Genomic DNA, 18,390 nt, shown 5'->3' with positions numbered 1-18,390 from the left:
CGCTCCTGTACCTGGTCCATCGGAGCACTAATGACCAATTGAGGAGATTTTAATTACAGAAGATGACTCATATTCATCAAAATTGAATCGATTGGGGCACAGATGATAAAAGAAACAAGCAAATCTTTATTTATGAGCCATTTTTTTAGATTCTTCTATGCCTTGTAATATTTCCTAATTTTTATTTTAAAGGTTCCGTTAATTTTAATATGAACCTTATAGCCAATTAGGAGCTCTTTTGTTAAAAATTTCACTTTTTCTTTCCGAAATATTCAATTATAGTACCAATTAATAATTTTCAATACAACATTGCGATTTAATTTTCCTATAGGTTGCGCCTGCAAAGTTTTCCTAAAGAGTTTGTCTTCACAATTTTCCTACAGGGTCTGCCTGTCATCAAACAATCCCGTATAATATCTATTTGAGCAACCCGTAATCCGCTGATTTTCCCGGAATATCATTACCATAATATTAAACGCGGCAACTTTACACTTATGCAGCACAAAAGCCGCAGTAGTAACGCAGCAACGTGATTCCCCTCAGCTACATATATTAGCCACCTCATTTCATACTACAATTATTTATTACACACCGAGGCAGAGAGCTATACGCCAAACTAATCACAACCGAATAGTGAAAAGCGTTGCCTACTACACGTACGTGTACATGAATGGGCTCTATTATTGAATCACGCCCCCCCAAACAAGCCTCTAAACACACACACATACATATGTATAAGCGAGTATCTCTATATCCATTACCTACTACACCATTGGCATGCTAATGTAGCCACCCACCGGCAACGTGTAGAAAATAGTGTGAAAAGTAATCGAGTGTTTGGTAAAGTGTGTCAGCGCCAAAGAGGTTAAACGGTATTTTCGTTTTCATTTTTTTCATACATACATATATCCTTTTTTGTTTTTCTGTCTCAGTTCGTTTGTATTATGTGGAGGAGCACACAAAGAAAAAACAAAAATAATTATTATATCCACATGAACATGCTGAACGAAAATGATTTATTAATTCACACAAGGATTATTCCATGAATAATGATTTATGTGTGTGTGACTGGCTTTATGTGGAACTTTTCAGTTACTATATATATGTATATATATAGGCATATATATATACATATATATATGCGTATCACCGTCATACACCTGGTTTCATGAACAAAAAGAAGTAATTAGAGATTTTCATAAACGCACAAATATAAATTAAAGAATTCCAGAGAATGTGGGTAACGGTCAATTAATATAAAGCGATTTATATAAAGTGTGATACATGTTGACTGCTGTTATGGTCAGATGGTCCATCCGTTGAGTCCAATTTTCGATGACTCGTTCGAGCCCACAGTAACTGGCGAATGACACGCATGATGTTATGCTGCAAGGTCCGTATTCCCATAAGATTTTACATATCCCCACAGCAAAAAGTCTGACGGTGTCATATACCATGATTTTGGTGCCATTGACCGACCCAAAACGTGAAATTATCCACCTACCCAAGTGTTCTCGCAATAAATCCATTGATTGGTGAGGTGTTTGGGAAGTGGCGCCGTCTTGTTGGAAACAAATGTCGCCGGTTATCATGGCACGACAACAGTCGCCAGTCAGACGGTTATGTTCTTATAGGCATCATTTTTGATGAAATAAAGACCAATGATTCCACAGGATCGCAAACCATGCTGGATGTGGTCTATTCGGTCGATTATTAATATCCAATAATGAATGCTGGGTCTAAAGCTGGGTGAGAGTGTTGCGAATACTATGTTCAGCAAGCTGATTATGTTGACTATCGGAATATTTATTAGAACATAGTTCCCTAGGCTGAATTTGGTATCCCTGCAAAACTAATACGGCTGTGTAAGTTGACGTTAGGTCCGTTTTGATTGGGAAGGTCCTCTCCGAGCCGTTCGATACCAAACGAGGTTTCAGACAACTCGCTATCGTGTGACTTCTTTAACCTGATGCTGGAAAAAATAATACGAGCTGCGGAGCTAAATAGAGAAGGTACAATCCTCTACAAGAGTGTACAGTTGCTGGCGTACGCCGATGATATCGATATCGATATCTGCTTTTTCCAGACTGGATAAGGAAACGTATGGGTCTGGAGGTGAACGAGGACAAGACGAAATATCTCCTGCCGTCAAACAAACAGTCAGCGCACTCGCGTCTTGGCTCCCACGTCACTGTTGACAGTCAAAACTTTGAAGTTGTAGATAATTTCGTTTATCTGGGAACCAGCATTAACAACACGAACAAAGTCAGCCTCGAAATCCAACGCAGTAGCACTCTTACCAACGGGTGCTACCTTGGACTGAGTAGGCAATTGAAAAGTAGTAGTGAAGTAAAGTCCTTCCTCAACGAACCAAAATCAAACTCTACAAGTCGCTTATCATTCCCGTCCTGCTTTATGGTGCTGAAACGTGGACGATGTCAACATCAGTTGAGACGACACTAGGAGTTTACGAGAGGAAAATTTTGCGCAAGATTCATGGTCCTCAAATGGAACGATGTGCTGTACGAGTTATATGACGACATTGACATAGTTCACCGAATAAAAAGACAGCGGCTGCACTGGCTAGGTCATGTTGTCCGAATGGACGAAAACAGTCCTGATTTGACAGAAGCCGAAGAAGAGGAAGATCTCCGCTTCTTTGGAAAGACCAGGTGGAGAAGGGCCTGGCTTCAGTTGGCGTCACTAATTGGAGGCAAACATTAACAAGAAGAAGTTCCCTTTACATTCCCAAAAACTATTTGGTATTTAACGCTAACCACTTAGTTCTATCTAGATTAAAGAATCTTCTGCTTATTTGAAATTTTTGTATGGAATTTAAAAAATTGAAATTAATTGTATACTCTCTTTTTTAACCCACATCCCCCAACCCTCCGTATGTGGCTAACGAACCTTTAAAATACAAATTCGCAACTCATTGTCTGACGCTGTGTGTTGAATTAGCCTAAACAAATAAAAAAACAAAACCAAAAAACCAAATAAATAAATGGTCTGCTTGATGATGCTGCGGTTATGCAGTAACGGGAATCGCTGTAATTGCACAACGGTAATGTTGCGAGTACACCCATGTAGTTTGGTGGCGCGCACAAAATCACTGGCTGTTGCAACGAAGTGCAGCGACGATAAAGCAACAGCTGAATGGCTCATCGCAGATCATATTGCAACGCATGCTCTCAAATTGCCCCAACTCCAATGCAACAACAACACCAACAAGCGCGCTGTACTGCTACTGTCCGTGTGAGGATAATGAGCGCTAGCCCAGCGTAAGTGTGTGTGTTGTTGTTGTAGTGAAAATTGTTATCTCTCGGTTTTTCGATTTCGTCGCTCACATGATGATGATGATGATGATGGTGCAACAACTTCCGTTGTTGCCGGCCATGTTGCAACTACTGTGGCATGATACTACACATATATGTATCTGGTGGCATGTAAATTCGTATACAGTTATGTGCTCGCATTAATTCGCATCAGTTGCGGTTCATTGTCAGCAATGTGCAATTGTCCCGGCGAGGTACAGTAGCAGCAACGCTGGAGGTAGCGGTGGCAAAGGCAAATAACAAACAGCACAGTACAGCAAACAAGCGACAGTCGACAGCCGACAACCGACAGCACCGTCAGTCGTCATATGCAATAGTCAAATGTAACAGAGTTCTAACTGCCGGGGTCCATTGGTCCGTGTGCGGCAATGTTTGCTCCTTCCGCTGTTGTTGCTGTTGTTATTGTTGCCAACTAGCTGTGTCCATTGTGTTGGTTGGCGGGATTTGCGGCTCATGCATTGCTGTTTGGTGACTCGTTGTTCGTTGTTGCGCTTTTGTTTTAACTTTGGTAGCAACTATTGTTGCTTCATTTGTTGTTTTTGCTTTTCCTGTGTCCTTTTTTGTTTTTGCACTCAGTCATTTTCGCAATCAACATTTCTACGCTGTCATCGTTGCAGTCAACGTCATCTTCAAATCGTTTGTTGTCAACGCTGGATGACGCACAGGATGTTGAAAGGCCATTAGCCCTTTGAAAGATTTTTGACTAACTGCTTCGCTGCTTAACGGCATGTTGCAGCGCTGGCGATTGTCGCTGTTTCGTATTACTATCATGAGTATTGCTGTCTAGTTGTTTAAAGCGCTGAAATCAGCCTAATCATAGTGTCAGAATATATTAAATATAAGGACTAAAATGTTGAAAGCTATCGTCACTCAATTAAAAAAATTTAAAAATATCTTCAAATTTTTGAAATTACTTTTGAAATAAACTTTTTTAGGTCCGTTGATATTTCATTCGAAGACTCAGGGTTGTTTGAACTACAAGGTAGTACTAGTTATTCATAAGACAAACCATTTTCTCAATCAATAATTCATCAAACATCATCTGACGCCAAATATCTCAATTATAAACACCCAAAGTGAGTTTCATCGAGATATCGGCCATACTACCGGCTTAGAGGACATCCAGTACGTCTGCAAACGAAATTTTGAAGCAAATCAATTGCAAATATGATAGGATAGTGCGAAAAAATCGATAAATGTAAGTACATCTATATGGTTGAAGCCGAAGGAAGAGAGAGACCACTCCACTCCGTAGGAAGGACCAGGTGAAGAAGGACCTGGCTTCACTTGGTACCAATTATCATTTGGAGCCATACTCTCAAAAAGATAAATGCATGGCGCGCTGTTGTGTACTTGGATAGAACCGCGTAAGCGGTGTCAACGCCAGTCAAGAAGAAGAAGAAGATATGGTTGATGAGATATTAACGTAGAACCGAAGCTGACTCATTTCGAAAAGAAAATTAATATTCAAGTTGATGGCTTTCACTATAGAACAATAGATAGATCAATACGAGTACACGGCTGATCTTCGAGGATATGCACGTAAATTTCTAAGACTGAATCAACTAACCACGAAAACTGTCAAATGTTTAGCCTTATTATTATAGTCTTATAGTCATTCATCTAGTTCAAGTTTTAACTCTTTATCTTGATTCCTGAGACTGAGTTAACTTGCTTCAAGGATTTAGAATGTTATAAGCTATTAGAAAGTGACTACAAAACCTCGGTCTGTAAAAGAGGAGCTCTCAAATAAAAAATTGTTATTTTCATCTTTATCCATCATGTTTCATATAGTAGGCAATAATTATCCCGAGTGGTGCTTTCGATACAGCTAGTTGTGAGACAATCGTAACTAAGTGGTTCTTAAACGAGATTCATTCTTTAAGATCTGGTTAGGTATCGAAAATGCCAATTGAACACATTTCGTATGAATGTAATCTATTCGACTCAATATGATTTAACGTTTAATTTATTTTTTTTTTGGTGTCCATAATATGTTGAAAACACTTGTAGATCCCTTACTACATATCATATTTTATCTATTATACATTGTTTTATTCTCTAAAAGCAAACAACAACTATTGATAGAAAGATTTCATTGATAATTTACTCATAAAATTAATCATAAGCTTCATTTTGGGATAGCATCACATTACCAACGGACAACATTTAATACCGTCGTGTACAAAATATCAGCACTTTGTACTTATGTAGTTTCCAAAGTAAAGAAGTGTTGTCGTCATATTGAGCATCAAAATCTCTCATATTGGCACATAAATCATTGGACATTGAACCAAAAACTGAACATACTTGATTGATTGTTGATTAATGCTGTCATTTATCTTGAAAACTTTATACGAGATACTTGTAGACATGTATAGTGGGTGTGAGCTGTTTTAGCATTTAATCAGTGTAATCAAAAGTCATCATAAATCGTTGGAGAATTTGCAAATCAGTAATATTTAAGTGTGAGTATTAATCAGTGGTCGGCACTCCATACCACAATTGTGCCGACTCAAGTCACACGTACGCTTACGCTCTATCATTCAGTCGTTGTCGAACCAGCAACGAGTAAACATCGCGCATGGCTATGGCACTTTGCATAAGTGCCCTGCGCGAAATGCCCACTTTTATGAATGTCGTTTTATGTTATGTATTATATTTATGGTTTTAAGCTATTTAAAGACAGAAAAGTTAATGCTTTTGTGTTCTAATATATTTGTTTAAATAATAAAATAACTAAAATGAATAAATGAGCACAAAAATTCATGTTTTATGAAAAAATTAAAAACATTCTTAAAATGTTAGGCTACAGAGTTCTCACTGGGTATTCATTATTTCGTGCTCACCTATACAGTCACAATTCCTCTCGTGCCGACCACTGGTATTAATACTACTGAAATGTAATAGTCATGTGTTTAAAGTTATGGATCTGGTGGTGAATGAGGACAAGACGAGATATTTCCTGCCATCTTGGCTACCATGTCATTGCTGGCAGTCATAATTTTGAAGTTGTGGATAATTTCGTCTATCAGAGAACCAGTGTTAACAGCACCAAAAATGTCTGCCTCAAAATCCAACGCTGGATCACTCTTGCAAACAGTTTCTACTATGGACTGAGTAGGAAATTGAAAAGTGCGAACCAAAATCAAACTCTACACGTCGCTCATCATTCCCTTCTCCTTCATGATGCAGAAGCTTTGACGATGTCAACATCCGTAGAGACGACTCGTGTTGTTCCGTATATTGAATTATCTCATTGTCATTATTACTTTATATCACTTGGGTACTTTCTCTTCATCCAAGAAGAGCGTAGATGCAATCCTTAAAGCTTAAAGCCTTTATATTGAAGCACAGCATCTATAGACTTCATCATGCATTATTCACAAAGCTCGCATCACTCAAATGTCTTCGTTCGACAACACAAATATACAAATATAGGTCATTTTAGTATAGCAAAATCGCATTGTAGTTAACATAACATCCGGCGCGCTCTTGCATATAATTAGTGTAACATTTGCGAATATTGAATGCTGTCGTAACTACTAATGCAATTCTAATGGCATAAATAATTTAGAACAAATTAAATAATTTGCAAATCTTCAAAATGACACATATAGATATCTAACTCTCACTCTCTCTCTCTCTAAATTTGTCTTTGTAGGTCTCCAAAATATAATATGTATATAGACATTAGTGGCATGTTGTCCACCCAAAATGACAGACAGACAGTCCGACATGGTCGCCTTTTCAAGTAAATATAGTTAAAGCCTTGCCCTGTTATGTTCACTTCAAATTTCCAAAGCAAAAGCATAAACTTCACTACGCCGGCACTCACAGCCACTCAGCAGCTGTACTCGTATTGCGGAGGCAATAAAACATTTTTGCACACAATTTATTTATTTATTTACATTTACAACTGACACAGCAATGACAGCGTCAGCATCAGCATCAACAGTCTATGTATTGCTGTGGGGTCAGGCAATTTTAAATAACAACAACAAATAACAAGTAAATGAATGCTGGAAAGATTGACCGAATGAATGCATGATATTTTCATTTGCTTGTTTGGTCGCCGCTGTTGGTGAATGTCGAGCCGAAAATTCATGCACAACAAGAAAACATGAATAGCAATAAACACAACAACAACAACAACAAAGTGGTTTTATAGCAAAAAAAAGTGAAGAGAAAAAAAGAAAAAAGAGTAGGAATCTTAAAAGGATTTAAATTTTATTTACAGAGCTTTCAGCTTGTGGTGAAATGATACGGATGTGTGTTGCTTTTGCAGTGCTGTAGGAAAATAAGAAGAGTGAAGGACATTTTCGAGATGTTTTAGTTGAGGAATATGAGACTAAGGTCACTTGTGAGTAGTTTGTAGAAGTTAAAGACTTACTTTTGTAATAAGGCAAGTAAGAAACATTTTTGGGATGTTCTGGAAAGGAATATGCGACTAAGGTCACTTTTCTGTAGTTTGTAGAAACTAAAGACTTCCTTTTGTTCGTGTAAGTCATGTGAAGATACTAATTGTACCCTTAAATAGCCGAAGAGCCATAAATATAAACTGATATAATTTTATACCAATCAGAAATAGTGTGTTTTATACTAAAAATTACTTTCATAATTTTTTTATACCAATTGTCTGCAGTCAATTTCTATAACTATTTCATTAGACACCCAAAGTTGTTCTTCTCCGTGTAAGACTCAAGTTTAAATAAATTTTATTTATGTCCTGTGTGTTTTCATAGTGCTGTTGGATAAAAAGACGAGTGAGGGACATTTTCGGCATGTTCTGCATAGGAATCTGCGTCTAAAGCAACTTTTCAGCAGTTTGTTCGGACTGTACGGTGTTTTCTTGTTCCTTAAATACCCGAAAGACCTTGATATAAACTGGTCTAATTTTATACCAATTCGAATTAGTGAATTTTATACCAAAAGATTAGTCAAAAAATTTCTTATACCCATCGTCTGTAGTAAATTTGTATAGCTCTTTCTTTGGACACCAAAAATTGGCTGTTCTTCCTCAAGTAAGCCTCAAGTTTAAGTTAATTTTATTAATGCCCAAGTAATTCTAACCTTAAATTGTCGAATGGCAATAAATTTAAATTGGTATAATTTTATACCAATTACAATTAGTGAGTTTTATACTAAAAAAATTACCTAAAAGTTTTTATATCAATCAGTTGAAGTAAATTTGTAAAGCTATACCTTTAAACAGCAAAACTTGTATGTTCTTCTGGATATAAGAGACTAATTTAAGTAAAATTTAATTAATTTTATATATTATTTATGTCATAATATACCATCAAATTAATTGGTCTAATTACAACCTCCATGTACTCTAAAGATATGAGTTGGAGGCTTACTAACACTTTAGAGGCGGATAATACTTTCTAAAGAGAAGTTGAAGCAAATTTAGTTGGATAACTACGATGAAAATAGACGATTCACCACTAGCTAAAACTTTACTCTCTTGTCTCTAATTATTCAAGTCAGTTGAACTCTATAAAAGAGAACATGTGGATACCTCATCAATAGTTGTAGTAATATAACCTCTTGCTTTTTAATCAATATTAATCTACTTTTTATACCAGTTCATGTTCGTTTTGCCACAAGTATTTGCATGTCAAAGTATTATATGTATCTATATTGTATTCAATCGAGTATACTATCTTCTACATAATAAACTCAAGTATTTATTGAAATGTTGAAGCTCAAGTCAATCAACATTTGATATTTAGAAATTCCAATATTGCTCACAAATTAAAAACATGATTAGAAATGGTCTAACATTAGTACATATGTATGTACATAGATAGACAGTATCAATTTATTTGCATGCAAAATCATTTCAAATTTGATTTTTTGGAGTTTTCTCAAATAATATAATTCTGCTCAACATTTTTTTTTTCGATTTCTGTCGATTATTACTGTATTTACTTAGATAAATTGTAACCGAGTTGTTGGTTTGTTAATCGTGTGGTATAAGTGAAACGTTTATTTGTGAGCTGGATAATTTTAATTGTAAAGTAAAGCAAATATTGTTAAGCAGGAAATTGAAATGGAAATAACAAAATAATATGAAATATTTTCCGCAGTGGGAGGAGCCGTTGTTAGATATTTCTTTAGTAATGTAATGGGGAGAGTATTAAGATTATTGTTGCAATGTTGATATAGAATTAGAAGCAACGCATTCCATTATTTTCCTAAAATTTATATGGACCGACGAATACTATGTATACTAATATAATCATTTCCCTTTGTTGCTTTTTTATAATCTCTCTGGCTTGTTTGGCTGAGCTGGTTGCCATACAAGATTTCTTAGATTAGATTAGAACTCTTTTCGGGAACAGAATTAGCGGTTTGTCATGGAAAGTCGGATTAAACCAATTTGTTGTATAGTTTTAGACGCAGAAGACATTTTTCTCTACTTTTAGATTTTTTCTCGACCATTCTTTGAACTCTGACTAACAGTCTAGTCTACTATAATCATTTTAGAAAAAAAGACATGCAGAAATGTCTTAGAAAAGCTTTTGTAACTTGACCAGTGTTGTTAAGACCCCATAATACTCTCAAAATATATAAATTTTAGAGCGAAAATATATTTTGGAACTAATCTTCACAATACAATTAAAAAAATAGCTTGTGGACAACAAATATGTGGTTAATCAAATATTTTTGTTCAATTGTAGCATACCTTCAGGCTAAAAACGAAAAATATACAATTTTTCCATATAAAACCAATATTTTATTTTGTAGAATCTTCAGGATTAACCTTAGTCATATAGTATCACCTATTTTTTTTTAGATAATTAATGTTCTTAAATCAAATATAGCCTACTTTTAGGCTGAAACATTAAAAATACACTCTTTCTCGATTTAAAAACACATTTTCTTTCAAAATTTTGAGAATTATCTTATACAGCCATTACATTCTTCGAATAATACTCAGTATAGGCACATAACCAAGACGTGGAGTTCATTAAATACCTTTTTAAATCTAACAGTTTTAATCTGTAGCATACTTTTAGGCGCTTGGACAATTTCAAAAAAGCGATTTGGTTACTAACACTGCTAAAACCAATATTTTATTGACAGTTTATATATTTTAAATAAAAAAAATATGTATTTACACACGAAAAACCTATTTCACATACTCATGCAGTGATATTAAATCTCTTTTACATTTGTTGTACTCATTGAAATACCAACATATAATATGAATAAATCTATTACAACTAATAGCACTTTATCACTTCATTTTATTTTGCAGTATGGACTATACGAGCTTAGGTTGTTGTACGCTTGCTTTTGTGCTGTATCTGAATACACTGAATGCTGGATTTGTTTATGATGACAGGTGAGTTGCTAACAAATTTTAATTTCCAGCACTTAAAGCCCACATGAAAACACACACACACACAAACATACTAAAATACACAGAGTCTGAAATATATATATTTAATGCTCATAAATAGAAATATAGAAATGCTGTTATATCTTTGCCGGCATGGAAATTTGTAGCTTAGCAATGTTAGCTGCACAATAAGCAAAGCATTGCTTTTACACCGGCCCCACCTTTTTCACATTTAAATTAATAACTTACTCATAGCAAAATATGCAATGGCCAAAGCTGGGAACAAAACACAAAAATGCAAACAAAATAATGATTTACGACCTCCGTGCCACGCCAGAGCACTTTGTTTAAGCTCTCTTCTAACAACAATCACAACTGATTTGCTGCCTTTTGTTGTGTGAACACTGAATTTCTATTTATTAATTCTAAGCGAGTATAAATCTACAATAGCAGAGACAGCAAAAAAGGTAAAAGTGACACCCGGGCAAGTAGGGGAGTACCAGGTGCGTGTGGAGTTCAGTTGTGAACCTGACCAGAGAACCACTTAGTTACATTAAAATATATTACTAGAAATGTCTACTTCCAAAGTCAAGCGAACAAAATGAGTTCCGCAACTCAACAATTATATGTTATAGAAATGTGAACCAATATCACTAATTTTAGGTCTTGAGTCACATTAATCAAAACATAATACTCGTAATAAATTGTATTGATATATCTCTCTAACCAGTCGAAATTTAAACTTTAAAGTCCAAGAAACAAGGCAAGAGGCAAGAATCATTAACTTATGTATGTTGAAAATTGGAGAAAGTTTGGACCGATTTAATATATTTGCTAGATTCCAGAAATTTTACTATAGGGAGTACACTCACAAAATCGCATATATTTACTGATATATACGGTATAAAGTAAACCGGAAGGACGGAAATCATATAAGGGCCAAGGGAAAATCTATTTATATTCAATGTGATCCTGAATTATAGATCATCTGGTATAAATGAATACTTATTCGATATAAAGGGGTTAAGATATATACCGATTTCTATAATTCTTGCATCTGAATTACCTCAGGTTAGGCTAGAGATCCGATGGTTCCCATTTCTAACTCGCACCAAGAACGCGTTCAAAGAGGTATACATATCAACTGTGTTTTCTATTAGTTGAATAGGTTAGGTTAGGTTAGAAGGCTGTTCCCCATAGAGAAACACAGGCAAACTCTATTAGGCGTCGACAAAGTGCCCTGAACCTACTACCAATCTCCAGAGATTTTTCACTTCTTTATTCGCTATTTCGCGAGCTTGTTCGAAGTAGTGAGATCAGAGAAATATTTTTATTGATCTCACAAAGCCGGGACATTCCCGAAGAAAGTAATGAGATAATTCCACCTCGTCCTCGTCCAAGCAGCTTCTATAGCTAGCATCCGGTAAGATTTTTAACGTTATAGCGTGGATCTCGATTAGACAATGGGCAGTAAGAACCCTATGACTAAGGAGAGGTAAACGTAACTGAAGGTCCGGTAGACCTTCTGCGATTCACCTTAGGCCAAAAGGATCTGACGACTACCCAAGTGTTAGTGACTGAGTAGCGCTTGCCCAGCTCATCTTGAACTTGAGCCGAAGCTCATCTGTCCAGTATTAAACATGTTTTAATGCTACTTATAGTGAGTCTGACATTCCTGACCTTGCAAGGTCATCAGCCTTACAATTTCCCGCTATTGCATGAACGCAGACCCATCTAATCGAGAAGTAAAACGATGCTACTGATAGTGAAGATAAGCATTCCTTAACCAACCTTCAGCGCATAGTCAGCGAACTCAAGGCTAGTATCGCCGCTCTTCTTCATTTCCCTAACAGTTACTGCACTTCGAAGCAATATATCCGCCGCTTCCTTAATAGCAGCCACTACCGCTGGAAAAACGCTGCAATAGATTACAAGATATATTATTATACTTAAATGAAGGCAGTGTTTCATTTTAACGTCAAATTTTCAAACCAATGCAAACTATTTCAGTCCCACCATATTTTTTCTCAGATTACTATAAAAAAGTTATCATAATTTCTGGTTATCTGGAATAATGAGCTTATATATGAAGTAGCCGTGGTCGCTACCCGACTTTTTCTATTGAGCAATATCGACCTCCTTAGTTTGATCGGAAATAAAGGTACTAAGCTTCAGCAATATCAGCCTCCTCAAGCTGCTCTCAATGGAGGAGTTATTAACCTATATTCAACAATACATCTAAATTGTTCCAATGGTTATGACAATCTCAGGCGGAAGGACGAATGAATATTACGAAGCCATTTAATCTCCTCACTCTGACCCAAATGGCTCATCTAACCCTATAACTAACTCAATTTAATGTATTGCAAACAAAGCTATTAAACTCTTCGGCAACATGTTGCGAGAGTATAAAAATCACACAAACACACTCCCACACCCACATCCTACAAGTACTAACACCAACGAAAATATAGTAAAGTTCAAGTGGTGGAATTCAGCATACAAACGAAACGAAACGAAACAAAACACGACAAGCCTATGTAGTAAATTCACAAAGTACAATTGAGCAGCGCTTATCTCGATTTTATTAGCCAATACAAGTTGGCAAAGTAGCTGCAGGAAATGGCACAACACAACAACACCAACACACATTTATACAGGCTCACCCACTCCAGAGCAGTATGGCCCGGCGTAGCGGCATAAACTAAATAACTATAGTCCCAAATAGCCAAAGAGCCTGCAACAACGACAGTTCGGCAGTGCGGCAGTTTTGGTTGGTAGGAAGTCACTTTGGTTATGGGCATGGCACATCGTGGATGCGGCTGTGGAAATGGCAAATGGAAATGGCAGCAAGCATAATATTTTGGCATTGCCTTTATATACGTTCATGAAATTAAACTTCACAAATGTACAAATACAAATAGAACGGTACTTCTAAGCACCGGCGTGCATGTTACAACAGACGTCATTGGAGAGTGGACTAAAGGAAAGTCATATTTTATATCCGCCTGTATACGCTTGAGTGCTGACCCTGACAGACAGTCGGCTTGGAATTTACTACGATTTGCTACTGAAGAAGATCTGTAGTTGTGAGAGAGAATAGGAACATCCTTGGAGTAAGAAATTGAGATTTTGAGAGCAACTCAAAATTCTGATACCAAAAAAGTTATTCAGATTAAATTCAAATTACTCACGGTAAATGAAAATTTGTTACCTAAATCAGGGAAGATTCAAAATGTATACACCTCTGATGAAGATGGATGGTTAAAGAAGGAACAAAGGCTAAACTGTAAGAGTAACTAAGACGGTTTAAGAAGACATCGCATTCGCAGACTGCCCCCTTTCGGATCATCAGGGTCTGTTCCGAATACGAAGACCCGACCATACCCGACGGTACACATATCACCCAATCTCAAAATAATCTCTGAATACCCATGATATGGTTAATACATTCATCCAGATACCACTTTCAATCAAACTAGACCACGAAAGAGTTCAAACTTAAGTTTCATCTCTTCGAAATATGCTATTGACGATCCACTCTATATTCAGTTGAGCCCACTGACAAAAAATTTAATAAACAGCCCGTCTTCATTTTGGAACAAGAAACACTCTAGGTAACTGCATATCATAAAATATTAAGTCCGTGAGAGACGAGATTTTTTGCTAATCTCCGGATTCATCACATAAAACATAGAGAACATGGGAGAATAAAAAGAGATTTCCATAGTAAAATTTTACAAATTCGGGCTGATCGACCGGGGATAGTATAAATATAGCACACGGACTTCAAAGGTATAGGCTTCTTAACCATCAGCCACGAACTACAACTTTTAACTCCAGTAGAACCCCTTATTTTGTTATAAAACCCAAAAAAAAAAACTCAGCTACATCGCTCTTTTTATATCGTCCATTCCTACCAACCCTTTTATTCTGTCCTAAAACCTCAAGAATCCATTTCTTGTGGGGCATATCAAACGTAACTGCCACTGAGTTGTGATTTTGACCTGGTCAACAACACGCAGTCGGCACTCAGTTACAGGCGCACAACAACCCAATAAAGCGCCGCTGTGGTGTATGGCCGCAGTTGGATGCTGGTTGTGGTGTGTTTGTGTTTTATATCACTTACCTAAGTCACCTGAGCGGCAAATGACAAACACAACGATTGGCCATAAATATTAACAGCCGCACATAAAGGCGCAAGCTAAGCAGGTCGACAGGATGGCATGAGCTTTTTTCAGGTTTCACAGCAATGTCAGCAGCTACATGAGAGATTTTGTGGCACACAGTGTATGTAACAAAGTGGGAAGTGAGTAGGCATCAACTCTGGCGGTCCTTTCTACAAGCTGTGTTAAGCGATTGTGTTTACCAAAACGAAAATGGTTTATAATAATTGCAGCCAACTTCATGTTATAGTATTACCTTTCAACAGAATTCCATTTTATGTGTTATTGCATCAATTCGAATACTTTACGAGCTTCCGTGCGAAAACAGGACTCCATTAACCTGAAGCTTTGGTGTTTGTTTTTGATTTGTATCATGAAAAATTATTAACTCATAGTTGGAAACAATTTTTGTCGGGAAGGTTTCTAAACTTCCAAAATCTTATGAAAGGTAGAAAAAGTCGGTATTTGAAGTTCTTGATTTCGATATGATCCAATCGCCCTAAACCACAGATTCTATCTTCAACAGCAATGAAATATTAGATTAACTATGGCCAAATAATTTAGAAAATTGCTTGATAAATACAAGACACCCTCCAAAAAGAGGTCAATTGATTATTAGAGCTCTTAGAAGACAACAAACGTACTAATAATCTTGAGTACTTAATGTGTATTTTTTCAAGGTGTTCGAAATATATCTAGATGGTGTCTTTATCCCAATAATTTTGTGGCACAGATCTTGTCAGACACACACAAAAAGACACAAAGTCTGAACAAATACTTAAAAGCATAAATCTCTGCTCTCCGAGTATCTACTTATGACCATCTACGATGAATGGTAGACACTGATCTTAAGAAGCTTGTCTAACATAAATCGCATACTACATTTAATCTCAAATATTTATGAGAAAGCACATACAAAACTTGATATCTCATCAGCTAAGAGGTTACATTTCAATTCAATAATTAAATCATTCGAGCTCAGCTTCAATTTTGAATTTATGAGGGTCAAAAACTGGAACAGATACTTTTTTTAGCAGAGTCTTTCTTGGTTCCTGCATCAAGTCGCTCATTATTCCCGTCCTGCTTTATGGTGCAGAAGCTTGGACGATGTCAACATCAGATGAGACGACACTAGGAGTTTTCGAGACGAAAATTTTGCGCAAGATTTATGGTCCTGCAAATACCGCAGACGATGGAACGATGAGCTGTACGTGTTATACGACGACATTGACATAGTTCAGCGAATAAAAAGACAGCGGCTACGCTGGCTAGGTCATGTTGTCCAAATGGATGTATGGATGGTTTGGGAGTGTTCGATGTTACCCGCTGATGGAAGTAGAGGAAGAGAAAGGCCTCCACTCCGTTGGAAATATAAGGTAGATTTTGCTTGGTATTTCCCATTCGCGCCAAACTAAGAGCAGTGCTTATGCCAATTACATACATTTAAAGAGAGAAAATCTCTCTCTTTTTAAAAAGGGCTCAAATCGCTATAGTCCGAAACAATCTGGATCAACACTAGTACTTCGGGAGTTCATAAGAGGGGATAAGGGGTTTCAAAAGAAGGGTAACTTTTTGAGTGTTATAGTGGGAGGCTTAAGAGAGCCTTAAGATCTATCACCTCTATGCATAACAAAAATCCCTAATTTCTTCAGCCTCATGGCTTTGATTGAGCTGTAAAAAAAAGTCTCAATGAACGGTTCTACAACAAAATGACCTCGGGATTCTGCACCGGGCAGTATCAAATCCCTAAAGGTTTCCACTGCTGTAGTCGTCAAGGAGTTATCATCTACAGAAAATACAAAAATTCTTCCACAAAATATCAACTCAAAAACTAAATTTAATTTACATTTTCGAGCATTTAATTTCAGCAAGGTTGCATTTCATGAACTCACACACACAATATGATAGTTGAGAACACACACACACACACACGCTGCTTATGCGACGTGTAAATATGCTCAAGAAATTGTATTTCACAATGTTCATACTTGAGAGAATAACGGAAAATCTTAAATTTCCCCGAAGGCAAGATGCCAGCAGAACAGGAAAATATACGCATGCAGACAAAAATTGTACCAACACAAACACACATATTCACATACAGTAGTATATATGTATGTGTGTATGTGTGTTCACCATTTAAATGTTTGTGTGAAGGGAAATTTTATGTTGCAAATACTCTGTGTGCATAGTTGCTTGCGAAGTTATGTGCGGCAATGAGTGTGGCGTGTGGAGTGTGGAGTGTGCACATATGCGCATAAGTTTACGGGCATTTTTTTGTAGCGCGCCACACCCCCGCCTCCCTCACTGGCTCCCTTACATGTGTGTAAGCTTACTACGCTGTCATGCGCTTCTTAGGGAATAAAGGTGCTCACATTACAACAGACTCACTCTTCCCTTCCACAATCGCTCCACTCGTACCACAAATGTATGTATGTACATAGAACCACTCTGGTGGCATTCCTCTGGGTATTGTCGTCGTCGACGTCGTCGTCACAACAAAAGCCAACAACAGCCAAACGTGCACATTGTGGCTGCAAATTTGCCGATAACGCACGCATTCAATGCCACCCGATGCCTGTTTGTTGACGATGGCGTTACTGTCGCGCAACTTTTAGTCGGCACACACCCGTAAGTTGTGGGCGAGCAGTTGCAGCACTTGGGTGATAGTGTAGTTTCGTGGAAGAAGAGGAGTGCTCCGAAAGTAATGAAAAAAATTTAAAATATTTAAAAAAATTGGAAGGCAAAGCAACAGTTCTAAATTTATCGAGTCTTCATACAATTTGGGAGAACTAAAGAACCTTTGAATATCCAGCCTTTGAAGATTTAAACCTACTTGACGTGATCTCAAAACTAAGCTTTTAAGGACTTTCCTGTTATATTAAGAGAATGAATCTGGTGTTTGTGCTTTTTGCATTGAAGAACTAAATCTTAGTTCGGTACTCATCTCCGGGAAAATTGCGAGTCTTTAGAGAGCTTTATATACTTCTGAAAATAAAAAAGTAACTGAGCTAAGAAATGATAAATAAATTTCAAATGGCATTCCTTGAAAAAAAATGAGTATCAAGTCTATATAATCAGAACTGATCGGCACTTTTCTGTATAAGAATTCAAGGAAAAATCAGTAAAATTGATGAAAAGAATAAGACCGTATTCAGACAGTGCAACTTTCTACATCGAGGTCTGCCGATCGAGGGATGACTTTAAATCATGTAGAAGAGGAACTAATAAGAACGAAAATATATTATGTATGGTCATAGTTTAAGACTCATCGATCACTAAATGCGAAAACTGACCGGGTTCAGTCTTCATTTAATTTTTGTTGTTGCTGTGTATTGGCTTTAAAGACACTGGTTAGGAATTGTCATCGAAGACATTTAACAGAAAGTCCAGAAAATATGTTCTTTCGACGGAGTTACACCATAGGTATAGAGGCATTAGGTGTTTTGGAATAACCGGGCATTTGGAGAGGTCCACAGTGTCATGCTGGAATGTCTTTGCTTGGAGGATTATATTTCGTATGTTTAGTCAATTC

General features: G+C 36.8%; 1 protein-coding gene across 1 annotated transcript in view; it reads left to right on the top strand.

The window, feature by feature from the left end:
* The window catches only part of LOC105217522 (protein O-mannosyl-transferase TMTC2), a 221,727-nt gene that overhangs the window by 166,678 nt on the left and 36,659 nt on the right, over nucleotides 1-18,390 (top strand). The window contains exon 3 of the mRNA XM_011192564.3: nucleotides 10,606-10,692. Coding sequence (XP_011190866.1) covers nucleotides 10,606-10,692 — 87 coding nt within the window. The remainder of the gene's footprint in view (nucleotides 1-10,605; nucleotides 10,693-18,390) is intronic.

The sequence above is a fragment of the Zeugodacus cucurbitae genome, chromosome 3 (assembly GCF_028554725.1).
Source record: "Zeugodacus cucurbitae isolate PBARC_wt_2022May chromosome 3, idZeuCucr1.2, whole genome shotgun sequence".
NCBI classification, from domain to species: domain Eukaryota; kingdom Metazoa; phylum Arthropoda; class Insecta; order Diptera; family Tephritidae; genus Zeugodacus; species Zeugodacus cucurbitae.
This window is presented reverse-complemented; position numbering and strand designations above follow the sequence as displayed.